Source organism: Microsporum canis, genomic scaffold (assembly GCF_000151145.1).
Source record: "Microsporum canis CBS 113480 supercont1.1 genomic scaffold, whole genome shotgun sequence".
Classification (NCBI taxonomy): Eukaryota; Fungi; Ascomycota; class Eurotiomycetes; order Onygenales; family Arthrodermataceae; genus Microsporum; species Microsporum canis.
Genome location: NW_003299169.1, coordinates 2,333,802 through 2,358,555, shown reverse-complemented (window position 1 = coordinate 2,358,555; position 24,754 = coordinate 2,333,802). Strand labels below are relative to the sequence as shown.

The window sequence follows — 24,754 nt, the reverse complement described above, 5'->3', positions numbered from 1 at the left end:
TGGAACCATCTTCTTCTGCCAGGATGTCTGTCCATGGACAAAAATACAGGTATCAACGTCTTTTTATTATTATCTCGGGAAATAGAGCGAGAACATCAAGGGTAGTGAACCGTTCGGCGTGCGTATACACCATGCCTCCCCCGATGGTGGCCTGGATCACTAGCCAGGGGCCAGGTTAGAAGGGAAACCCCGGCACCGATTCGCTCCCCCAACAGACGAACAGCTATATTATTCTTCTCATGTTATTATTATTATTATTATTATTATATACGCTTAAATGGCCATCTTACTTACAAAATGGTGAATGGGAGCGGGGGTTTCGGGCCGTCACGGCTTTTCTAGGCCGCTACAGACCTTAGGGGATGTTTCAAAATCGCTCATCGATGCAGAAGTGGCCTTGTTATGATGATGAACGCTTAAAAAAGATTACGACTTGAACGAACATGGCTGTTTCGGAAAAAAAGAAAAAGAGACCTCTCATGGAGACTGCTTCTTCCGTTTCTTCTTTGTTTCAATCTTGATAGGAAGCAAGCAGATAAAACAACGAAGGTCCTCAGGGTCCGCTTAGCTGGTTGCAGATACATAGTTATCGATAAGAGGATGACGACCGGCTTGGCTTCGGGCAGCAGCAAAAAAAGAAGAACAACAGTTCATGCCGGCTAGGGACATGGATGGCTGGCGATACGAAGGGGGGGGGGGTGGAGGAGAAGTTTGACGGGGTCAAGATCTGTCATGTCAAGCTGTCTATCTATCTGTCTCTGGGTCTCTGTTGCTCCATGTAGGGCTCTTGTAGGCACTCGTAGGTTGTTACTATGTAGTTTATTATAGAGAGCAGAAGATGAAGCTTCCCCCATGTACGTCATTGGCAAAGCCGCCATAAAAGGAAAAAAAAAAAAAACGCCCAACGCCGCAGATACGAAGACCATGGAGAGAAGAAGAGGAAGACGAGAGACGGAGAGAGAGACATGACAGGCTCAGCTTCCTCTTATCTGAAGTATCAGGTGCATAGCATCTATCAAGGGCAACTTTTATTTTTAGGGCCGCCGTTCAAAGGCGTGACCCGAAGAGTTTCACCGAGCTTTCTTCCCTCCCTTCCCCCCGTTTGTCTTCCTCTCCTCCGTCTTGTTTCTTCTTCTTCTTTCTTCCCTTTTCTTTTTAGCCTGAAGAAAGCTGGCCGTCGTTAGTTGTTTATTCACCGTCATATAATTAACTATTGTCTGCTCCGGCTGCAACCTCTTCAAACCTTCTCCTTTGGGGCCGTTTTTTAACTAGTTAACCCTTTTAGGCCTGCCTTGCGGTGCTGGTCTCTTCCTCTCCCTCCTCTTCCCTCCTCTCCCCCCCCAGCTTTCCGCTGCACCAGAAAACCAAAGACCAATAAACAGGCGGATACGGGTTAATATATTGTCCTTCTACCCCTTGCTACGATCACAAACCGAACTCTCTTAAGCTCCAACGAACCTCCCTGGCCCTTCTCTTGCTTCCGCCGATATTTACCTTGAAGTCTAGGCCGGCATCTTCGCCAGCTTTCTCCCGTCGTACCCGTCTCCACCTCTCGGCCCTTGGGCGGTATTGCAATTCAACGATCCTCCCCAGGGGAGTCCATAAGAAGGGCCGTTTGCTCTTTTGGACTTCCTCTCAGAAAGGAAGAAGGAGGAGAGTGCTTGATATCTTGGTTGCAACGGGTTGAAGTCCCAGTAAACCTTAAAAAGACCTAAAGGAATACATTTAACACTCCAGACGACCGCCACGTCTACCGATATAAATAACACCAAGGCAAAAGGAAAGGGAGAGAAGGGTGGTTTATCTTCCTGTCTTCGTCTACCCTTGGGAGCGGCCTTGTCTTGACGGAACATCCCTGGGATCCGAATAACTCCTTTCTCGTTTACTACAGGTGGTTGTTGGGCTGTCATACCGAGCTGCGCCTCCCCAATAAGCAAACATCCAGCCGTTCAGTTTCTTCTTCGCTAGAAACACAACTCCCCCTCCTTTCCAGAAGGGCCTTTTTCCGCCTGTGAGATACCTCATTTTTCATCAGCACAACAAACTACAAGAGTCAGAACGACCCCGTCATCATGGGGCTCTCATATAACGTCTATATCAACTCCAACAAGATATTCGGCTGCAAGCATTGCAAAACACATCTTGCGGACTACCATGACATTATCAGCCGGGTAGGCTACTTCTTCACACATTTGACTCGCACCAGGTCGAGCTTTTTTTTTTTTACATTGCTGACAAGGTATATAGAATTTCCGTGGTCAACATGGCAAAGCCTACTTGTTCGAAAATGTTGTCAACATCAATGCCTCTGAGTCAGAGGAGCGCAATATGACAACAGGCAGACACGTAGTTCGTGACATCCACTGCACTCAATGCAAGGAAACCGTAGGCTGGAAATACGACAAGGCCTATGAAACATCGGAAAAGTACAAGGAGGGGAAGTTCATCCTAGAAGCTGAGCTTTTATCTGTCGTCTATTGATGGTACTTTTCCCCCCTATTTCTGGGGCGGTCCTTTTCCTTCCTTTTTCTCGATTTTTATTTCCGCTCAACACCTTGTTTATCAGACCCAGTATCTTTCGTCACCCTCGGGGGGGAGATGATGAAGGTACCCGGCGAGACACAAACGCGAATGTTGCTGGGGACGGTCATATTTGGGATATTTGTTTTAACCGGATCTCAGGATTTAAGATTCCTTACAGCTGCGACGAAGGCGTTTTCAACAGGGTATATCATCCGGGTAAGGTGTGTGGTGTGTGGTGTTTTTTATTTACGGTGTTTCCTCTCTTTATTTTTCTTCTCTTTCCTTATCTCACTACATGATGCAACTGGTCTCCTAACTTAGGAGGGCAACTGCTTAAGTTCGTTGCTAGGGCGGTGGTCTGGGAATCAGGCGCCGAATCATTTACTCTACAAGGTCTGTCTTACAAGAGAGCAGGAAATTTCTCTCCTCCATCGGGATTATGGCGTCTATCTTTTTTTACCTCTTTTATTGTCTCTTCCCATTCAAGGCACTGGATTGTCGACCCTGCTCCATCTCTCCGTCTTCCGTACAGGAATCAACTATTGTTCCTAACCTACCTCTGCTCTTTTTATTCCTTTGCTCTTGTCCAGAGAAACTGATCGAACTCACTAATATAACCTATCACTCTCTATGTACGAGTAACACTCTAGCTCCGCAAGCATAGATAGTTGGTCATCTAGCCCGTCGTTTGGAATCTTCGCTTTAGCTTCGGTATAATCACTGGAAGCTCCACCCATAAAGTCTCTACCCTTTAATTAGTTGGCCGATACATTTATTCCTGTTTCTTCCTTACATTAGGCAACAGTAATAAATATACTATGCTTGGTTGCTAATAAACACCATGTAAAGATATAACGCTATAAAAACACATGTGCACGAAAGTGACTACGTAGTCATCGGCCAACAGTGCAAGCTTTCCCCAGGCCGAGGGGGGCATTTCGCCCCTCTGTACTCCCCACCCTGTATGCGGAGCTAAGGAGGTCGGCCAGGGTCATATCAACCATAGCCTGAGAACAATAACTTGATTGCTCCCAACAATTAAAGCTAAGCAGGTGATTTAGAGACGAGCAATGGCGACCAAAGATACCATGAACGCTGTTGTCTTCAAAGGCCCGCGTAAGATCGTCCTTGAACAACGGCCGGTCCCAAAGGTCCAGGATCCCCAAGATATCATTGTCAAGGTCTCATACACCGCATTATGTGGAAGGTGTGTTAATTCTACCTACTACCTACCACTATGATAGCTAATTAACACCGCATAGCGAGCTTCATGTATATCGTGGCCACCAGCCCTCAGGAGTCGACTTTATCATGGGCCATGAATTTACAGGCACTGTCATCGAGGCCGGTAGTGATGTTAAGACCGTAAAGGTTGGAGATACAATTGTTAGCCCTTTTACTACATCATGGTATGTTTATTATGTTTTCCTTCGAAATAAAATCGGCACTGGCTGAATTACGAGACAGCGGAGAATGCTTTTATTGCAAATCAGGCTTCTCATCCCGATGTGTGAAAAGCTTGCTCTTAGGCTGTCCAGCCCTAGACGGTGGCCAGGCCGAATATGTACGTAGAGGATATATAAATTCCGCTTTTAACTTCACTAACTTATTGTAGGTACGCATGCCGCTAGCTGATGGCTCCGTAATGAAAGCTCCAGAGGGAATCAATGAACATTGCATAGTGCTAATGGCGGATATCTTCCCAACTGGATATTTTGCAGCACAAAATGGCTTTAAGCATTTCACCAAGGAGCAAATCTCAGAGTTAACGGTGGTCGTAATGGGATGTGGCCCCGTAGGGCTCTGTGCTATTATCAATGCTGAAGACTATAAGCCCAAAAACCTGCTGGCTGTCGATTCGGTGCCCTCACGCCTGGACCTTGCCAGGTCTCTTGGAGCAGAGCCTTGGAACTTCCGGACCGATCGAGAAGGCTTAGAGAAACGGGTCAAAGAGCTGACTGATGGGCGTGGAGCTGACCTTGTGATTGAAGTGGTAGGCTCAAGCCCGGCTCTCAAGATGGGCTTTGATCTCCTGCGGCCTTGGGGAGTGATCAGTAGTGTTGGTGTTCACAATGGAGAGGTAAGTGCAGACATCATCAGCCATCCCGCTATATATCCACCGCTAAAAAGACTCTGCGAATATCTCTAGATCCCCTGGAATGGAAATCAAGCCTATGGAAAGAATCTTACAATTCAAATGGGACGATGCCCCGTGAGGTCGATTTTCCCCGAAGCTCTCGCGATGCTGGAGAAGAAACAGCACCTGCTTGGGTAAGGATCAAGGTAATCTGAATTATATGAAAGAGTCATAGCTAACTGGCCATTAATATAGATTCATGGCGGACAAGATCATGCCTCTCACTCAAGCCGTCGAGGGATACGATATTTTCGACAAGATGCAGGTTCAGAAGGTGATTTTCAAGGCTGATGAATAATATAGTGCATCATAAACCAGCATGTTAGTTTGATTAGCACTCACTTAGCATTATCAACAGGCCTTGATACCATCTTGTAGTCCACGTAATGCTATAAGTGCTATAAAATATAAAATGCTATGTTATAAAAAATATCCACAGCTTCCAAACTCTTTTATAGAGATCATGACTAATCAGATCTAGTCCTAAAGTGGCTTAGATTATAATGACTAATCACTAACTAACTTGTACCCTCCAAAAGGACGAAAGAGGAAAACAACATCGAGAGTGTCAAGTACTTCGTATAGCTATGACATCGCCTCCTATACCCGTTCGCTGAGGATTAGATGTCTTCCTCTTGCACACTATTCATCCTTTTATCGTTCAAATTATATCGATTAAGAATGAAGTGTTCTGCGGACGAACAACTCTTTAACGAGATTCCAGAGTGCCTGAAAATATATCAACGAAACTTAGGATGAAAGGGAAGCTAGCATTCCAGTTTTCTCATGACATCCCAGATACTCGAAGAACTGCTGCTCGGGTTTTAACACAAGAACTTCGTGAAACAAACGCAAGGAAATGTTATTTTCCAGCTTCTTTGCGTACTGTAGGAATCCCACGAAGATGGCAGTATGAGTCTGGTGTTCTTTGCTCCATTTCTCTAGTGAACCGAGATCGTCAAAATAAGCCAGCCCGAATGTGCGATCCTTATCGGCTTTGAAGGTATCAGTATCCACGACGTCCATGAGTCGGCAACTATAGCATCCAATATCTCTGCCCTTGTCTCGAAGGAAATCCATGCCCATGACTAAGGCTGGATGTATGGTCTCGATGTATAATTTCCGTTCTTCAGGACGGGTATTTGACCAATCCTGGCCTGACCGAATGATTGCCAGATTATGTTTTCCGGGCACGCGAACTCGTCGTTGCAGCGTATTACCACCAACCTGGTGGACAGCTTCATTGATGGATTCGCCAGTAATTGCATCTGTCTGAGATATAGGCAACCGGTCTCGCATGCTACCCCAGTATACATGTTCTCGGAGTGGCCCGCTTACCCTTTCACGCATATGGGCTATCCCTTCAGGAACTTCGTTACCGGAGATTATCGTTTCAAACCGATCTATTGTGGGAGAAAAGACTTCTAAAAACCAGCCGTGGTGCTCGTCTTCAACGACTAGTCCTTCCCACCAGTCCGTGAAGGTGCTGGCAACGCTCCATCTCTCGTATGATTCCCGACATGGCCAGTATGCGATCACAGCAATATTGTACGAACCATTTGGGTCTGTCACCGATACTAGCTCCCTGAATGACGGTTGTGCCGTGGCATCGGATGGATTCTTCATGAATTCCAGTACCTTGGACATCGCAACGCCGTCATTTTCTGCTGCTGAAGAATATTGGGCGCCTATTATGGCCATCACTATGTCCTTGGTGTGCTCTGGCAAGCGTGCCGTGTATGCTGGAAAGGGCGGGTCATAGTTATCCGGCGTGTTCACTGGCCTTGTCCGCTCCTGCGTAAGGTGTGGGGGGAATGGCTGCTTCAGACATTTCTTGCGTGAGTGCAAGAGCATGAAAGTAAGTGGTGTTCCAAGTGAAGTCGTCTCGCCCTTCAGGTCGATGCTATCTGATCTCAAAACGAGGGGAGGATACAGGTTCATAACGGTTTTTATTACGGGGATCTAGGATTGCGCCTAGGGTTAATATGCACGAGAACAGCTGCATATTAGTACTACATTGATGTGTCCAGAGGCTCCGAGTACTCCCATGCTATCAGCCTATACCCTCGTACAATATATTCACCGTATATTTTACTTGTACAAACTGCTCTTTGAATCATCATCGTTTCTACACTTACAAAAGTAGTAGTAGTAGTAGTTAAACAAACGAACGTATTGATAGTGCTTACATAATACGTTCGTAGCCAAAAACGGCGAGCGACGACCAAACACTTCGACTTTTTTTTTGTCTTGTTCACCAACCGATCAGCCCCATCCAAACGACCGTCGCGAATCTCGCCCTCCCTATCCCTTCTATCTTCCCTTTACCTCTTCCTCTCTCTCCCTCTCTCTTTTTCCTCCATCTCTTCAGCCCGTCTCCGCCCCTCTCTCCCCGCCTCCAGTTCTCCCACCGCAATACCTTACTCGGTCCGTTCTCACCGTCCGCCGCAACGCACACAGATCCTTCTTCCGTACGACTCGCCTCCAACTTCTGCCGTCGTCGCCTTCTTCAGAGCCCTCGTTTGACCTCCTGCTGCTTCAGGCGTTATTATTGTTTTGCGCCCAAGTGAACCCTTTCACTCTGCAAACGTTGTATACAAAAAAAAAAAGAGACATCTAGTGTGAGTTTCCGCTCTTTGTTTTACTAAATATTCACAGTTCAAACAACAATCCACCACCCTAGCCAGCAAGCCTTCCTTTTCCCATCTCTCTGCTAAGACATGACCTTTTCAATAGTTCAATATCATAACTCGACGACGCAAGATACCAGCAATCATGTCTACCACAGAACAGCGTGAATCCGGCCCCGGCCCAGCTGAAGAGAATCTTACGGAGAACTTCAGTCGCGTCAGTGTAAACGACCAGGGAGAAGCTGAGGCTCCTCCAAAGACTGATGAGGAATATGCTCAGTCAATGCTGACTCTACGCGCCATCGTCTCCTCCAAGGAAGCCGGTGTTATTATTGGGAAAGCGGGGAAGAATGTTGCTGACTTGCGTGATGAGACCGGTGTAAAGGCTGGTGTCAGCAAGGTTGTGCAAGGAGTACATGATCGTGTTCTCACAGTCACTGGCCCTCTTCAGGGCACCTCGAAGGCATACTCTATCGTTGCAAAGAGCCTACTAGAAGGTGCTCCCCAGATGGGGATGGGTGGAGTGGTCCAAAATAATGGCACGCACTGTATGTCTTTTTCTCTTGGCTTGATTTATTTTACCGAATAACAGCTGGAACTAACTATTTAACTGTACAGCTGTCCGACTCCTCATCTCGCATAATCAGATGGGCACCATCATTGGACGACAGGGGTTGAAGATCAAATATATTCAAGATGCCTCCGGAGTCCGCATGGTTGCCCAAAAGGAAATGCTACCTCAGTCCACCGAGCGAATTGTCGAAGTCCAAGGAACCCCAGAAGGAATCGAAAAGGCCATCTGGGAGATTGGAAAGTGCCTTATCGATGACTGGCAACGCGGCACAGGTACCGTTCTCTACAACCCAGCCGTTCGGGCTTCCGTCGGCTCCGGGCCTGGCCAAGCCTCTGCTGCTGGATCCAACCCTAGCTATGGTGGGAACAGCCGATCGTACAACCGCACCGGAAACGGCGCCGACTTCAGTGACCACCCAGGCAGCTATGGTAGACGTGGAAACAACGACAACCCAAACCGCGGCATTCCACTCGTAACGGAAGATGGCGAGGAGGTTCAGACTCAAAATATCAGCATTCCTTCTGACATGGTTGGCTGCATCATCGGCCGTGGCGGTACCAAGATCAGTGAGATCCGTCGAAGCTCTGGAGCACGAATTTCCATCGCTAAGGCTCCCCATGATGACACTGGAGAGCGCATGTTCACGATCATGGGCAGTGCCCAGGCTAACGAAAAGGCCCTTTACCTTCTTTACGAAAACCTCGAAGCCGAGAAGATGCGCCGCAGCCAGCAACAACCAGAGTAAATCCAGCCTCGATCTGGATGCTCTGCTGCAAGCCGCCTAACTACTATCCGTCGAAACACAGTCTGGAACCAGAGTTAAGACCTTGCGAAACGATGAAACACTTTGGCCCGGGGTATCCTTCTTCATCTTCTCACGTTCCGTCTTTCGTTCCCATTCCATTTTTACCTCCAATCACTTACGTTCTCCTTTCTTTTTCACCCTTCGTCTTCAAATGTCTTCCCTTCATGCCTTTTATATGTTAAATAAGGGCTTTGGACCCTTCATTACCTTCTTCTCTCCATTTCATTCTACAATTTCTCCCGAAAAAAAAACCCACACTTCTCTCCTTTGCCGCCCCTTGCCGCTTCTATATCCCCTGTCATACTTTCCGCATTGATTACTTCCAAATGTACCCGGCCTAGCGTTCTCCAAGCGTGTTCACTACATGTTACGCCGCCTCGTTCATTCCCTTCCCATTGGCCTTCACACCTCTCCTCCCCGAAAAAAAAATCCCCTTATGCCGCATTTTTTTCTTCTCGTCACGGCCTCTTGTCTTCCATTCCGTGCCCCAATGGGTATTTATTTATGCCTCTCAAAAATTGCTTCTACTGATGGAGAACGTATGAAATATACTGGATGGGCAACTACAAAAAGTATACAAAAATAAATGAGGTTTGACGATACCAGAAGTCAAAACAAACCATGCTTTTCAATCGCCTTGTCTCGAACTCGCTATTAATATCGGTTTTAACGTAAAAGACCTTCATGCTAACGATTCATATTCGGGAGCCCTCGTAAATATTCCAGGAAGCCAAGATCAGAACATCCAAGGCAACAAACACAGTTAAAACATGCTTGAGTCATTAAGAGGCCGCGAGGCCATCAGTGAAATGATACCGTCCATTCGTCTATATCCTCCGGGTCCTTGACTTCATCTAGCCATTCATACTCTCCATCGTCCTCATCCTCATTCACCACTTCATCCCCGGTTTCGTAGCCTTCCTTTGCTACATATATCACTTTGAATGGCGCCTTGTCTGGAACCACCGAGTTAAAGTTCAACATCAGCTGGAAACAAGGCATTTCCCTCATCTTCATCAAGCTCGGGTATACCCTCTCCTCAAAAAGGAGTTTGCAATACCTCGCTCGCATACTATTCTTCCGTCGATAAAAGTTGACATGTAGGTGCCGCAGCTCCGGCATTTGGTCTCTTATGAACTCGACAGTTTTCGTCCACTGGTCCTTTTCAAAGTAGAGCTCGACCGATCTATCACACATCCAGCATCCATATGCCTCTTTAAGCCGTATATCGATCCATAAGGAGCGTATGACGCGGCAGGCCATAGGTGAGCAAATCAGACTATCCGCCCTGGGGCTAGACACCTTGAAGACATTGCTCTTGTAGAAGCATGGGAGTGCCTCTAAATGACTGTTACCCCCTGGTAAGTATATATTCTTGGATTAAGAGGAAATGATGGTAGGTGTACTCACATCTGTTGGCAGGTTTGCAGCAGTGTTGTTGACTGGTCCACTGGACGGTCTGGTGGAATTGGGCTACTATCATTAGTTAGCGACAAGGACTTTTGAGCCTTGGGGTTGTACTATACCAGAGGGCGTCTCCTACGCCGCTCTACCACACCAAGGCCATGTTCATGGACATAAGCGGTCCCTGACCCCTGTACATCTACCTTAAGTCGATCTAAACTCATTAACTCTCCCGCATGTACTTTAGCTCACCATAGAGTTAATCCTACCATTAGACCTATGTGTTACTATCCTAGAAACGCATTGGTGAATCATCTTTGCCCTTCTCAAGGCGTTAAGATAGCTTAATGGTATGCCAAAGTATAGATTATATGCTCCCTTCGCAAGTGTGAAGCACTTACATCATAACCTTCCAATCCACGGTCCGTCTTGATTCCTCCTTCTAAGGGGAGCTATTCCAACGTGGGTTGTCCGTTTTATGTCTATTCAGCGAACCTTCCATAAACATGTAATTACGACGAGGGAAAGAAGCACCTACTAGATACAACTATATAAACATGTTTCCCCCCCTCTCCCTCTTCTTTTTCTTTCTCTCTTTATCAACCTAGAAATTTCGTGTATGACCGTCAAGTATCTTCACACTGTATATACAGTGTCTTGTCCTCGCAGTTGATCTGGCCCCAGTCAATCACAGTTCATGACCATTTGCTTTCATGTCCCATTTAATGACTCGTAAGTATGATTCTACTTTGTGTTTCCCCCAATGAAGACCAAAGTGAAAAGAACTAGCGAGAGATCATCAGCTTGGCTGATCGAACTCAATGACCTGATCTTACACATCTGAGGGGGCTGCTTTTAGCCCGTGCCCAAGGGTATCGTGGACGCCGTAGCTACATAGTAGCCGGTAGAGCAGAATAATTTTTGGAACTTTTCTGGGTTCTTGCTAACCCAACTTCTCTATTTTTCATAGACAAGTGGTCATTATACCCTACACACACCTTTGCGGAAGAGCGAGTCAGGTTATGCATCTAGTCCGAAGCAAGCACTCACTTTCAGTGTCACCACTCAATGTCAGACCCTGATTTCAGTTAGCATGAGATAACTACGCGTTACGAACTGGAGCATACCTGCTGTGTATATACAGGCCATAAATAATAATAATAATAATAATTCGAATAGAGAATACTGATAGTCACTTTGTGAATATGCATATATATAAAACTGGGGCCACATGTATCATGCAGGACCTGCTCCCCGGATCCCCGGATCCCCGGGATATTCGTCTGAACTCATCTTCAGGGACTCAGAATACCGGAGAGATGTTCCTCCCGAAGCTCTGGAAGCTTGGTGGTACATTCTCTATATGTCACGGTATGTTGTTTCATCACGGTCCGTTGATGTGAAAAGAACAAGTTTGAGGGCCATGAAGTGAAAAGGTGAGTAAAATCCACTCCGGGATATATATATATATATATATAAAGAGCGTCACGTGGCGTTGTAGTTAACTAGTTAATAACCAACTAACCTTCAAGTTTAGCCATCAACCAAGTTGTTGAATATCTAAAATATGGAATATGACGCTATTGATATATCCAAGATAACTTCAACTCGTTCCTGGGCGTGTATATGCCGCCTTCAGAATTATTATAAATGTATCTTTGTCTCTATCTGAAGAAGATGTCAAATGACAGCAGCAAAAGGTGGTAAAATGATTGGTTACAGCGTTTGATCGCGATATATCGGCCAAATCGATCGTATTGATGAGCTTGATAAGCGTACGTACATGGATGAATAATCTGCAGGCATATACGGGTGGGAGCTGACTAAGCATTACATTTTACATTTGACAGAAGATTATTTACCTTCGTGAGGCTGGATAGTTATACGCTTATCGCCCCAAAACAAGTTGATGAGACACGTTCATATGATCACACACCGGAACGCCAAACTAGGGATACGTCGCTCTACTTTCCCTAGGTAGGCGCGCTATATACAGCTTATATGGTGAAGGAACCACCGAAGAATCAGGTTATGCACGGCAGCCACGTCCCATCTTCGTGTATTTGAATGCAGCATCAGGAACGACAACACGCCATCACCATTGTTTTCAAAGTCCACGTCCCGTCGACTTCTTGTTTACAGGGTTTTGTTAATCTCTAACTAAATGTTGCGCTCCCGCTATTCTCGTCATCGCCTCTGCTTCAAAGGCCTAGCACAGCCTTCCAGTAATCCAAACGGCCATTTCTCCCAGCAGCTTAGGTTAATGGCTTCTTCTGCCGCATCTCTCCCTCGACATTTCCCAACAACTGGCTTCAAAAAGATAGATTTGTCTCAAAGGATAGAGGAGGAGAGATATGGTGATTATGTTGCTGAACGCTACTACCCCGTGCATATCGGTGAGATATTTCAATCCAGACATCAAGTTATCACAAAGCTTGGATTTGGCGCAACATCAACAATATGGCTATGTCGAGACCTCCAGTATGCTGATCAATTGCCTTGAACCTATTATTTGCTTTATCTGATATACTTACATATTCAAAGGGAACACCGCTACTTAACCTTAAAGGTTAATGTTCGTAGCAGGCGGCCCAACCCTGAGGTTGAGTTAACGAATTATATGAAGAGTATAGAGGATACACATGGCGGTGAAATTCATGTCCGCCGCGTGATAGAGTCATTTAGCATTGATGGCCCCCATGGAACTCACTGCTGTATTCTCTATGAGCCCACTGGCATCGACCTAAGTGATTTCATACACCGCTTAGAGACTGGTGCACTACCTCCGACTATGCTTAGGCTAACCGTCCGATACATTCTTATCGCGCTGGACTATATTCACCAGTTAGGAATCATCCATACAGGTAACGTCATTATCATACCTAGATAAGTATTCACAGCTATAGCTAACTTGACCTCAAGATATACAACCAAATAATGTTCTTCTAGGCATAGACGATCAATCAATCCTCTCACAACTTGAGTCCGATGAACTCCATTATCCAACATCTCGGAAGAAGATGTCCTCACGAACAATATATCTATCTCGAGAAATGCCAATAACACAGGGATTGCCAATTCTTTCGGATATGGGTGAGGCTCGACGTGTAGAAACAAAACAAAGAGGTATTATTCAGCCGAGTATATATCGTGCACCAGAAGTGATGCTAGACATGGAGTGGGATAACAAAGTTGATATATGGGCACTGGGGCAGACGGTAGGTAGTTATAGATGACCTTAACCCCTTTGATATCTGGCTAACTATGTTGCAGATATGGACTATCTTCGAGCAAGGCCATCTCTTCGAAAATGTTAATCCAATGGGGGAGCTGGATCATGGCCGTAGATTTGCTGAAATGATATCTCTTCTGGGGCCTCCACCCCCTGAGTTTCTTAAGAGAAGCAAAGAAAGTCAGAAGTACTGGGACGAAAATGGTAATACTATTATCCTCTCATTCCCCAATTATGTCCTTGTTTTAATTTGGGTCCTAATAGGAAACTGGAAACTATCTCACGCCTATCCAATCCCACAGCAGACTTTAGAATCCCGGGAGATACAGCTAAATGGAGATGAAAAGAAACTATTCCTGGATTTTATCAGAAAGATGCTACAGTGGATGCCAGAAGATAGAGCCAATGCTCAACAGCTTCTATTTGAAGATCCATGGGTAACAGCGGGTGACTACTAGCACCCTTTCTATTTCTACTTCAATGTCAAATTTGTATAATAACTTATTAACCAGCGTATAAATGTCTCTCTATATAGATTTAATATATTGGATTCTCTCGGGGGTACTCTCTTCTGACGAAAGTTACATCTCTTCCGCTCGCACCCTCTCAAACATCTCTAAAAAGGTAGCTGGATCCTCTGCTCCTCCTATCTGGTACTTTCCCTGGATAGTGAAGTTGGGAACACCTGAGATGAATGCCCGTTTCGCCTCTGCAACTTCTTCGTCAACCTCGGGCCCACCTTGATCACTCTTTAGCCATGCTTCCACTTCACTTTTATCTAATCCTGCCTTTACTCCGGCTGCCGTAAGGGTATCGCGAGAAGTGATGTCTCCTTCGTTTTCAAAATACGATGCAAACAGCTCCTCGACAACTCGTGTCTGCACGGCTTCACCCTTGGTTTTCCCCAGCTGAATCAATCGATGCGAGTCGCGAGTGTTTCCTGTCCGTCCACCAGGCTTAAAATTTATGCCTTCAGCTTGCCCGGCTCGAGCTAGGCGAGCTTGCATCATCTTCACACGTTCAGCACCAAAACGAGTGTTTAGATATTCTGTCTTGTCCACGCCAACCTCTGGAGCATGAGGGTTGAGATAGTATGGGAACCAAGAGATGCTGAAAGTATCCTTTGAATCAGGATGTGCTGCTTTGTACAGGCTAATGCCTTTTTCAAGGCGTTTCTTACCCACGTAGCACCACTATCCTACCGTCAGCTTAGTATATATTGGTAGGTGGCATGTGAAACTGACCGGACACACTGTGTCGGAGACTATCTTGATTGCAAAGTTCGTCATCTTGCCAAAATTTCAGCGCAACTGCCTCGTAACGCTGACTGCGGCCGAAGATGACTCTTCAGATGCAAAGCGGTATAGTACCTTAACTCCAGCTGTTATCATTCTCTTGGGCTTTATATATCGTATTCATATTTAACTTGAACCTGCTTATAAATCAATTCGTGGAGGCCATTTTCAGATAGCCGAACATTTATACAGAGAGTTTCTCAAGCGTATATGTGTGAAACTGGATAGACAAGCGGGAAAAATACTGTTTCATCATTTTGGAATCCATTTGATCATGGACATCAGCTTATATTGGGCATCTTTCATGTTGTATTCCCGAAGATATCCCCGTATAGTTATATGTTTATCCCAATTTCCCCACTTAAGTGGGATGAACAAGAATCCCCGCGATGCAACGAACAAGACGGAGTTATGAGTTAAGAGACCATCTCGAGGCTAAGAGCTAACTCCGTGGCCATCTATATAAACATCTAACGTCCTTGTTGAGAGAACGGCTATCTGTATCAACTCGGTTACTCCTTTAACTACTCAGGATTTAAACGATGACTCGCGTCCTTCTTACCGGTAAGGTCACTCTCCACGAGTAAAACATGATGGAGTCCTAATATCGAACAGGCGGAAGCGGCTTTATTGCTGCACATGTTCTTGATACCCTTCTCGAGCGTGGCCATTCCGTGGTGACGACGGTTCGGTCTCAGGAAAAGGGACAGAGAATCCTCAGTGCCCATCCGCATGTCGGAAAAGACCGACTGGATTTCGTAGTCGTTGAAGACATCGCGCAACCAAACGGTATTATACTCCTACAGCTGCCTGCATGGGGATTATAAGCGTTGCTAATGGCTACTTTCTAGCCTTCGAGAAAGCTGTTATTTCAGAGCCTCCTTTCGAGGCAGTGATCCATACTGCCAGCCCCTTTCACTTCAGAACATCGAATGCCAGAAAGGAACTTCTTGCCCCGGGTATGTTAGTCCCATGGTGTTTAGCCTTCTGGTACCCTAGGTTATACCTGTGCTGAAAATATTATCTGTCGACTTTAGCAATTAATGGGACTTCGGGCATTCTCCATGCTATCAAGAAGAGTGCTCCGTCTGTGAAGCGAGTTGTGGTCACGTCTTCATTTGCCGCGATAATTGATCCATCGAAGCCAAGTGACTATGTTTACTCTGAGGTGAGCTAAGCCCCTGTTACCTTAAATGACTGTTGGTATGAGAAGCCAAAGCTAATGTGATATTACAGGCGGATTGGAACCCGATCAAGGAAGACGAAGTTGACAAGAACCCGGTATTTGGATATCGTGGTAGTAAGACATTCGCGGTATGTCTGGGCTCTGAGATGTCATAGCGTAGGATACCCCGGAACCAAAACTAATATGATGGTTAATTTCTGGAAAAAGCAGCATGGGAGTTCGTTGAAAAGGAAAAACCAAACTTTACCCTTGCAACGGTATGTGAAATCACCTTCCCTTTATCTTCGACAAAGAGAAATTACATATTCATCATTTCATATTTAGTGCAATCCACCCCTCGTCCTTGGCCCTTGTGTTCATTACCTGGCCTCCTTGGACTCAATCAACACATCGAACGAGCGTATTAGTGATCTGATCACTGGCAAAGGAAAGGACAGCTGCCCACCCACTGGGACTTCTCTCTGGGTGGATGTCCGCGATGTTGCCCTTGCTCATGTTCTCGCTGCGGAGAAGCCGGAAGCAGCAAACAAGCGATTCTTCCTTACGGCCGGCACATATAGCAACGTGGATATTGTCGGTATAATTTCCGAGAAGTTCCCCGAGCTGAAGGATAAAATGCCATCTGGCGAGGCTCTTGTGCCAGGAGATGTTGCCCCAGCGTTGCGCCTCAGATTTGACAACTCTAGGTCAAAAGAGGTTCTAGGACTGACATACCGGCCTTTGGTCGAATCCGTTGTGGATGCAGTGAAAAGTCTCCACGGGCACTTGCGGGGTGATTAGACCCAGGGTTCATCTCGATATACGGAGTGTGATTATGAATCATGTTGTTAAGTAGAACTTACGCTATGGTAACCTAACCACCCCTTGCTTTTGATGGACCTGCTTCGTCTCTCCCTGGCCAAATTCAAGGTCAGTAACCTGTAATATTGGGGAAGCTCCGCAACATCGTAACTCGTGACATCCCTAAGCTTTCAGTCTAAATTTTCATGCAGTTCGAAATGAAAATGAGACTAGAATGTCAGTACGGCCATTCGATTCAATGGTTACTGCTATTTGCGTACCCCTGTAACTCAAAAGTTGGGGTTCCTCGTTTCTTCGGCCAATCGGAGGATAGGATAAGCGGTAGTCGTTTGGCGGTCAATGTTGTGCGTCCCTCAAAGGCTTCTTCACACCGGATGGAGAATATCGAGGTATAGAGTACTCTCTACATTTGGTATATCGAGCGTTCTTCCGAACCACCCCCCGTATTTCCCATCGAGCACTCCGTGTATGCACTCCTGTTGTATGTCGTGGGGCTGTTGGCTCCAACATCGTCGCGAGTGGGCCCCTGAAACGCGCCAGGCGACTGTAGTTAACTGATATGGCAAACGACAACCAGATCACAATCGACAATGTAGATTTTCGGTGTGCAGATGTGATACATATGAATGGCGAACTCAACTCCCCGGATCAGGCGGGATCTTCAACTGAACCGGATCTGCACCCATGTGTTTATAGATGTATCTTAATCGAATGATGACAACGCCTGGGTTTTATACCGAGCGGGCCTTGAGATTCATGACTGAATTGTCCGTCTTGCCTCCTTCTGGGACCTGCATACATCAGACGTACATATACATCACAGTAAAAAAAAAGACAGTTGAATTAGCTCCACTAGCCAGGGGACTGCATGTTATATATGTATAAACACAATTAGTATCCCTGCTCCTGAGAGTCACTCCTGTCAACCAACATAATCCGACTCGACCGGTCAGGTTTTGGTGAGAAACGTTAAGTTATGACAGCTGAGACATGTATCTTGGAACTTGCCTGACAAGGCACTGCGAAGCTTTCGAAAAGACTCGCAACATTTCGAAAATTTCTCGGAAATGGCTTTTCATGACATGCAGAATGATTGACAGGTTATTGCTTTTGTCATAGGGCCTCGCCTGGAAGGGCCGTCCAATAGAACAATGGCGCTACAAAGATAAAAATGGGTATCGATCGCCTGTGCAAGGCATTCCCACAATGTAACTTGAGACCCTGGCGTGCCCTGCTCGTTCGTCAACTAAGAGAAGTCAGTCGCCCATCAAATAGTGACTTTTTAGCCTGAACGTCTATCCTGTGGTTGAACTCTCCTGACAAGTAGACTTTTGAACTGTTTACCGAAACCCACCCTAACTCCCTTTTCCCAAACCAGGCGGAGACGATCTTTGAAGGTACTATATGTATTGTTGCGTTTGCCGGCCCGGTGGGTAAAGGAAAAAGGGGTCCATTATTCAAACGGGTTGTGAAGGCGGGCACGTATCACAAGTTCGTAGTCTGTACGAAGAGAGAAGGCAAAGAAGTCCGCTATAGGCAAGGGCATGATAGTCCATCATTCTAATATATATATCGAAGGCCCAAGGCCATCTTTCAAGCGAGAAAGGCGGTGGTACGACCTGCTTCTCTTGTCGATGCTTCCGGGAGGCGAACACATGGCAACACTAACAGTATTTAGGTGCATGCGCCTTCAACGGTCCCGCCCTTATATGGGAAAGATTATTTGCGAGGCATTCGCATATCTGTACGCCACTCAGGATTCTCCACCCCTGCGAGGGTTAGAAGGGCTATAGATAGAGCTGGTACAGCCCCCCCGTCCGTCAGCCTGGTCTGACGTTGAAGTAAATCCTCCGCCATACAAGAAAAATTATACATACCTGACCTTCCTTCCTTTTGTCTTTCATTTCTCCTCTCGTTCTATATCTTTCTTTGTCTTTTCTCTTTATCTATCCAAACAAGGCGGGGCCTTCATGTCTTCTTCAATATAATAATGCCAATGTCGCGAGGGTTGATATTTTGTTCTAGAGCATGGCCTTATAGTAGTCCAACCAGAGAGAGACGTTGACATCTGCGTAGTCGGGTTGAGTCCGGTCGACATCGAGCAAGACGGGCAGCGCAGGATGCAGGACGGGGCCCTAGAGGACTCCGTCCGTCGCCCAACTGACCCAGATGGCCTGGTGTTGGAAGCATGGGCGCAGGGTTTCATGGTTGGAGGCCTATTGTTTATGATCGCGATCACCATCGCCAATATGAGACGGAAAGCTTTACTCCACAAGCTCATTCTCCTAGAGGTATGCTTTCCTAGCCTTCATGGTAGCTGGAGCTACGGATCGGTGCTGACACTTGGATACATTGTCGCAGTTGATTCTCGGGATGGGCCATGGTACATTTTTGTTTGCTCACGAACCAGTCTATGGCTGGTACCTTTCGGTCACAGCAGTCGGTCTGAACATGTCTTGGAGTCTGCATAATGTGATTGCATGGATGAAGAATAAGCCGTTTTTGAGCTATCGGGTCTCCATGTTCTATATTGGAACGGTTATTTTGGCCCAGGTCTATTGGATTATCGAGATATATGCGAATTTTGCTTTCTTCAACAACATCAACATGCTCTTCTTGAAGACCAGGCCGTGGGAGCCTCTCTTCCGGTAAGGAGAAGCCGGTAGATATACACCTACTGCGAGCAGGCGAGATGAGCTGACCTAGATCCATTTGCTAGTGACCCCTGGTGGATATACACGACGTGCAATATATTCTGGGTAATCAAGTCCCAGTACGACTTTAGCTTCGTTGAACTCGTTCGCCACAGCCCTAGATTTGGAGTCATGTTGGTATCGATGTGTGTCTCTATCGTTTTCATCATCGTCGATGTCCTGAGCGTACTCGGAGTGTTTCGAGATGCGCTACCAACAGGACTCAATCCCTTCTGGAAGGTGAGATAGATAACTCGATAAACGCGTGCCAAACAGTTGAAACTAACATGCGTGAAATTAAAAAAAAATTCATAGATTTCTTTTGTCTGCAAGTGCTTCTGTGATGCTGTTATTCTAGACGACTTCAAGACGGCCCTGGATAAACTGCGCGACTACTGGTTGATGAAGAACGGCGCAACGGAAGAGTTGAACAGCGACCCTTCCACTAGGCACAACGACACCCGACGACGTCGAAGCAACGGCGTCTCAAACACGATGATAATCGTTGAACCCGAGCCAGCCAAAAGTCGAAACGGAGAGGCTTCCAGCTGGAACTGCACTCGACCTCTCCCGTCGAGCTTTAATAGTACGCGACGTGGCTATCCACGAGGGTATTCCCAGACGGACGATGGAATAGTCTGAAATTTCAACTTGACGGATTCTTTTTATATGGGAAGAAATCCAAAGGATATATAAGCAGACTGAAGTATTTCCTACTTCACCCTTTCGCCGGTTGTATGCCACCTGCTCCATCGCATTGCAATTTACAGAAATCCGGGGCATCCGACTCGAAACTATCTCGATGTGAAGAGGGCAAAGAAAAACCTTTCCATGTGAAATGCAGATGGTGGGCGAGTAGAGAGTCAAGTCTTCTTGGACGGTGCAAGAAGTGATGGGCATACAGAGGCCACCGGCCACCATCTCGCTAGAATAAAGCGAAGGAAAGCAACCAGGAGTCCAGAGACGAAGAGATGAAGCGGAAGAAACACATGCTCGCTCATGTTTGGAATGAAGAGTGCCGGAAACATGGAAGGGAGACGGACTCCTTCGCTACAAGAAGTTGCATACAAACTAACTTGATACTCGAGATACATCGCCAACCAAGTGACCTAACAAGCCAAAATAAATAATATATATATACCTATATGAAAATGTCATCAGTCTTCATAGCTAATCATTTAATCATTAGATAACGCCAAACTGAAACTCCACAGGCCTAAAAGGAAGAAATGTAAAGAATACGATGAAATATTCCAATTTTTCTCATGCAAGTAAATGGAAATTGGTGAATTATGCTGGATATAACCAAGCCCAGAGAGTCCATTAGAGGGTGGTTTTGCAGTGAAGGGTTAGCGATAGCTTGTATATACATCATTCATAGGTCGTTGGCGGGTTCGTGAGGGTAAAAGGAAGGGAAAGGATAAGGGATATTAATAGTGAATTTTGAGGAGTTGGCGTCATTCCAGCAAGAGATGAAGATGGTAGGTTGGTAGGTAAGTAGAAGAGGAAGGACAGCCAAAAGGGGTATGGGATGAGGTATTATAGTCACCTCGCTCATAAGGAGAGGATGCATGAGTATGTACGCCGGTCAGGTAAATATGCCCAGTAATGAAGCAAGTAAACAATGATGATGATGATAATGCAATGGGGCTAAATATGCGGAAGCTCAAGGAAAGAAAAGAAGAAATCGAATCAAAAAGGGGAACAAAAGCAGTGAGAAAACAACAATGGAAGAAACAAAACGGTATGATATCTCATTAGTGCAAAAAGCAGAGGCAAAGGAAACAATGACAATTAGACGGAAAATATTAAGAATAACCCGACTATTCCCTTCGGGTGATATTTTTCTTTCACCTAATTCGAATGTCCATGACGGCCAAGTCGAATTAGCGCTCAGTAGTACCATCGAATGTTCGTCGAGTACTTAGCCCAATACCAAACCGTCGAGTGCCCATACTATTCGTTCGAGGGCGTTGTGAGAAATGTGAGATTGCCCTTCCTGTATTCCGAGACTGAGAGGGGTCCTCTTCGACGCCGCCAGTACTAGTCCTAGGGCTGGCGTAGTCGTCAACAACGGTACGGATGGTTGGCTGACCGTTTGCATAACGACGGAAGCCAGGCTGTATGGATATGGATGAGCTAGTGGGTATATTGCTGGTTGTCGACAAGAATGTTCGACGGAGTGGGATTGCAGACTGAGACGTTGTGGCTGAAGTGGTTGTGGTGCGGAATGAAGGTGTGTGATGTTGATTGTTCGGGGAGTTTTCTTGTTGTAGGCTGTTGTATTCAGGGGTACATTCGCGGGAGTTACGGTGGTAGCGGTCTCTGCTTGGGTGCATGTTTTCCGTGACAGTCATGGAGCGAGAGATAGGGCGGAGAGAGCTGTTGGCCGTGGGTTGTAGTTTATTGTCATACTCTTCCTGCTCCTGTCGTCTGGTACGTAGTATGGAAGAACGGCGTCTGGCTCGTTGCGAATGGGAAGGGGTCGTTAAATGAGTTTTTGATTGGTCTGGTACCTCTTGGGGTGCTTTTAGAGTAGTCATGCTAGGTGAGAGATTAAGGACACTTGTTCGTCGACTGTTGGGGTCGCGGTTGAGGGATGACTGGAGGCGGCTGAAGTTGAAGTCCTCCGGTTCATGGCTGGTGCTTCGGCGGTATAATAACGTTGATGTCCCCGGTTCGCCTTCACTTGTTGCTGAAAAGTTCTTCGAAGTAGTAGCGTCTCGGCTTCCCGGTCTTGATTTTGAGATGGAAATGGGCTTCAGTTTATCTTCGGAGAGAGCAAGGCATAGCTCGGTAAGACCTCGACATACGCTATCTGCCTTTCGTCGTAAGGCGCGGTCCGGAGTTGAGGCGGAGGTTACGACGGACATGCTGCTGGTATGTGGCATGTTTGAAGTTAAGGCGGTAGACAGATTGATTGCATCCATCGCCGTTGCTTCAAGGGCTTGATAGACTTCGTGATTCAGAACGGGCTTTGCCTTGGCCAGCGCGGTGTGGAGAAGCGGGTGAACTTGGCTGGCTGTGACCGTTGGATCGGTGTCCATGGGGATCGGTGGCGGAACAGGAGGAGGGCTGGCTTTTTGTTTATGTTTTGGTGAAGAAGAAATGGTGGTGACCGTTGTAGTAGCCGTGCGGGGCCGTTCACCCGCCATTGAAGACATGGCGGCAGCAGACGAAGCAGGCAATTTCCCCGTTAGCTCTAATTTTCGAATCCTGGACTTTAGATCATCTAATTCATCCCACACGGTAGACGGAGCGGTTGTGGACAGGGTTGACTCTGTGCCTTCATTTTTGGACTTTGTTGTATCTGTTCCTATATTCCGATCTGTAGCGTCGTAACTTGTCACCGGACGGGACTTGCGCGAACTAGCTAGACTAGATTTATAAGGCTTGGTGTGCGTAAACTCTGGGACAGAATCGCGTCTATCAGGTATATAGTGTCGTGGAGGTTCAGGGGATAGTTCATAATTCAAGCGTCCGGGCCTGGTACGCCCAATGGTTGAGGAGCCCGAACTGCTGAAGAACCGTGAACGTCCAGCTTCATCTAATGGGTGAGCTGACGCAGGAGCTCTGGTAGAAATATCATAATTCATCGGAGAGGCATCCTGAGAAAACGATGAATAGTGACCTCTATCTGGTGAAGGGGTTTCTTCCGTCGTCTTTGATCGTGAAGATAGTCCGGAAAGACCAAATTTAGACTGTTTACCATGTTAGTATATTTGCCATGCGCATTTCTCAGGAAATGAAGTATGTGTGTGTATGTAAACCTACCCTACGCCTAGCCTTGGAATCAGCGTTTTGCCGACTTGAACTTTGCGCTATGTTCAAAAAGAGGTCCTCGGCCTTGGATCCACGAGGCGACTCTCTACTGCTGCCACCATGATGCGCATCCCTATTGTCCTCCATGGAAATGGAAGAGCGCAGGCTCCGGTCTCTGGTGGCCGTGCTGGCGCCCTCCTTGCGCGGAATCATATCCAGACATGTACTTGTACCAGCACTTGAATATGTTGACTTTGGATCCGAATCCAGCGATGCAGAGGCGGATGCAGAGGTTGAGTCCGAAGTAGGCCTGCGCGTCAAAGGCGGGTCAGCGGTTGAGACGAGCTGCCACTGTTTTTCTTGCGCAACGCTTCGTTGCTGCGTACTCAGGGCCGGGGGTGGTCCTGAAGCCGTCTCTATGCCCAGACTGCTGCGAGAGGCGGGAGCACGCTTATATTGGGGCGACTTGGGTTCCCTTGGCGTGAAGTGGAAGCTGTTGCTCTCTGGGGAGACGGGGCTGGTGAGACTGGTGTTGGTGTTGATGAAAGAAGTGGTGATATGGCGGATATTCGGGCTGCTGGAAGGAGGCGGCGGTTCTTCAGCGAGCCGAGACGGTGTCTGGGAGCACTGGTCTTGGTCTTCTTGTCTAAGAGGCGTGGGAGTATAGAATAGCTGGTGTGGATGGTGAGAGGGCGTAGGTGAGGCGTTGGTAGATGAACTGTTGCTGTGATGAAACTGTTGATGCTGCGATGGCCGCGAAGGAGTATGGATATTGATCTTCCTGGGCGAAAAGGACGCCAGCGCCGGGTTGGAGAAGCTCTCTGAACTGAGCGGCGACGAGCTGCTGGGCTGCTGTGAGTTACGGCCGGCGTTGGCGTTCGCATTCGCAGCGTCGATGGAGTGTCTGCTCGGTCGACGCTGGGGCAGCTGGACGGGCTCCCTGATCAAGGGGTCAGTCTGCCGGCGGTTACGAAGCCATCCCTTCTCCCTGGCAGTCTTTGTAGGCGTGACGAGCGTTGTGACAGAGGATGATGATGTTTTCTCCCGTAGCATGGCTTTTTCTTCTCTTTTTCCCTCGTCGCTAGGGGAGAGGCGGACGTTTTTGTAAGGGCTGGAGAAGATGAGGAGGCGAAAGTAGTTGAAAACAACGGACAACGGGCACACACACACACAAACGGACACACACACACCACCTAAGTTCACACCATCGTTGAAAAGTGTCTTTCTTTTTCTTTTCTCTCTATTTTTCCTTGACTCTTCTTGACCTGTCGAACGGGCGCGGTTTGCAAGGACGAGGAAAATGCGTATATATAAAAGGTGAAATGCGGAGTTGTGAAGGGGAAGAGATGGCCTTTCTTGGGCAACAAGAAAAAAGAAACAACAAGAAAAAACAACCACAAGCCTTGCAAGAGGAAGACAAAAAAAAGAAGATGACGATGAGAGAGAGAGAGAGAAAGTTGGCCCAGCTTGTCCAATAAAACGATGAACGGCGACGATGACTTACAGCCCTTCCCGTCTGCAGATAATCAAATCACAGCACGCTACGTATGGGAGGGAAGCTAGCTTGGATCCCTTGACTTAACTACTCCTTCGCTTGGTGAGCGCTGAATCTTTCCAACGGGAGAGAAGGAAAAAAATTCTCTTCAATCTATGTACAATTGACTTTTAGCCGGATCCACGGGAAGGAAAGAAGTGAAAAAGGCTCCTCCAGG

The 24,754-nt window shown here is 46.8% G+C and overlaps 11 protein-coding genes across 11 annotated transcripts; 7 read left to right on the top strand and 4 right to left on the bottom strand.

Moving 5' to 3' along the window:
• Positions 1-2,072: 2,072 nt before the first annotated feature.
• On the top strand, positions 2,073-2,481 carry MCYG_00865 (yippee; the record flags this gene model as incomplete). The annotated part of the gene is made up of 2 exons (XM_002850715.1): positions 2,073-2,171; positions 2,248-2,481. The coding sequence occupies 2 exons, from the start codon at positions 2,073-2,075 to the stop codon at positions 2,479-2,481; spliced, it is 333 nt and encodes a 110-aa protein (XP_002850761.1).
• Positions 2,482-3,593: 1,112 nt separating this feature from the next.
• Positions 3,594-4,958, top strand: MCYG_00864 (S-(hydroxymethyl)glutathione dehydrogenase; the record flags this gene model as incomplete). Its single annotated transcript, XM_002850714.1, has 6 exons — positions 3,594-3,730; positions 3,786-3,932; positions 3,991-4,087; positions 4,139-4,603; positions 4,673-4,794; positions 4,856-4,958. The coding sequence occupies 6 exons, from the start codon at positions 3,594-3,596 to the stop codon at positions 4,956-4,958; spliced, it is 1,071 nt and encodes a 356-aa protein (XP_002850760.1).
• A 452-nt stretch (positions 4,959-5,410) lies between these two features.
• On the bottom strand, positions 5,411-6,601 carry MCYG_00863 (phenylacetaldoxime dehydratase; the record flags this gene model as incomplete). The annotated part of the gene is made up of 1 exon (XM_002850713.1): positions 5,411-6,601. The coding sequence occupies one exon, from the start codon at positions 6,599-6,601 to the stop codon at positions 5,411-5,413; it is 1,191 nt and encodes a 396-aa protein (XP_002850759.1).
• An 834-nt stretch (positions 6,602-7,435) lies between these two features.
• Positions 7,436-8,609, top strand: MCYG_00862 (KH domain RNA-binding protein; the record flags this gene model as incomplete). Its single annotated transcript, XM_002850712.1, has 2 exons — positions 7,436-7,838; positions 7,909-8,609. 2 exons carry the CDS (start codon positions 7,436-7,438, stop codon positions 8,607-8,609), a joined length of 1,104 nt encoding a protein of 367 aa, XP_002850758.1.
• An 861-nt stretch (positions 8,610-9,470) lies between these two features.
• MCYG_00861 (uncharacterized protein) lies at positions 9,471-10,236 on the bottom strand (the record flags this gene model as incomplete). The annotated part of the gene is made up of 3 exons (XM_002850711.1): positions 9,471-10,017; positions 10,080-10,145; positions 10,223-10,236. 3 exons carry the CDS (start codon positions 10,234-10,236, stop codon positions 9,471-9,473), a joined length of 627 nt encoding a protein of 208 aa, XP_002850757.1.
• Positions 10,237-12,336: 2,100 nt separating this feature from the next.
• Positions 12,337-13,763, top strand: MCYG_00860 (protein kinase domain-containing protein; the record flags this gene model as incomplete). Its single annotated transcript, XM_002850710.1, has 4 exons — positions 12,337-12,554; positions 12,618-12,937; positions 12,996-13,291; positions 13,347-13,763. The coding sequence occupies 4 exons, from the start codon at positions 12,337-12,339 to the stop codon at positions 13,761-13,763; spliced, it is 1,251 nt and encodes a 416-aa protein (XP_002850756.1).
• Positions 13,764-13,886: 123 nt separating this feature from the next.
• On the bottom strand, positions 13,887-14,594 carry MCYG_00859 (DSBA oxidoreductase; the record flags this gene model as incomplete). The annotated part of the gene is made up of 2 exons (XM_002850709.1): positions 13,887-14,498; positions 14,550-14,594. The coding sequence occupies 2 exons, from the start codon at positions 14,592-14,594 to the stop codon at positions 13,887-13,889; spliced, it is 657 nt and encodes a 218-aa protein (XP_002850755.1).
• Positions 14,595-15,142: 548 nt separating this feature from the next.
• MCYG_00858 (ketoreductase) lies at positions 15,143-16,566 on the top strand (the record flags this gene model as incomplete). The annotated part of the gene is made up of 7 exons (XM_002850708.1): positions 15,143-15,164; positions 15,216-15,389; positions 15,452-15,559; positions 15,638-15,768; positions 15,837-15,900; positions 15,997-16,043; positions 16,111-16,566. 7 exons carry the CDS (start codon positions 15,143-15,145, stop codon positions 16,564-16,566), a joined length of 1,002 nt encoding a protein of 333 aa, XP_002850754.1.
• Positions 16,567-17,758: 1,192 nt separating this feature from the next.
• On the top strand, positions 17,759-18,421 carry MCYG_00857 (uncharacterized protein; the record flags this gene model as incomplete). The annotated part of the gene is made up of 4 exons (XM_002850707.1): positions 17,759-17,842; positions 17,966-18,078; positions 18,166-18,199; positions 18,266-18,421. The coding sequence occupies 4 exons, from the start codon at positions 17,759-17,761 to the stop codon at positions 18,419-18,421; spliced, it is 387 nt and encodes a 128-aa protein (XP_002850753.1).
• Positions 18,422-18,707: 286 nt separating this feature from the next.
• MCYG_00856 (conserved hypothetical protein) lies at positions 18,708-19,922 on the top strand (the record flags this gene model as incomplete). The annotated part of the gene is made up of 4 exons (XM_002850706.1): positions 18,708-18,878; positions 18,949-19,235; positions 19,307-19,520; positions 19,596-19,922. The coding sequence occupies 4 exons, from the start codon at positions 18,708-18,710 to the stop codon at positions 19,920-19,922; spliced, it is 999 nt and encodes a 332-aa protein (XP_002850752.1).
• Positions 19,923-21,166: 1,244 nt separating this feature from the next.
• On the bottom strand, positions 21,167-24,095 carry MCYG_00855 (conserved hypothetical protein; the record flags this gene model as incomplete). Its single annotated transcript, XM_002850705.1, has 2 exons — positions 21,167-22,981; positions 23,055-24,095. The coding sequence occupies 2 exons, from the start codon at positions 24,093-24,095 to the stop codon at positions 21,167-21,169; spliced, it is 2,856 nt and encodes a 951-aa protein (XP_002850751.1).
• Between the last annotated feature and the right edge of the window lie 659 nt (positions 24,096-24,754).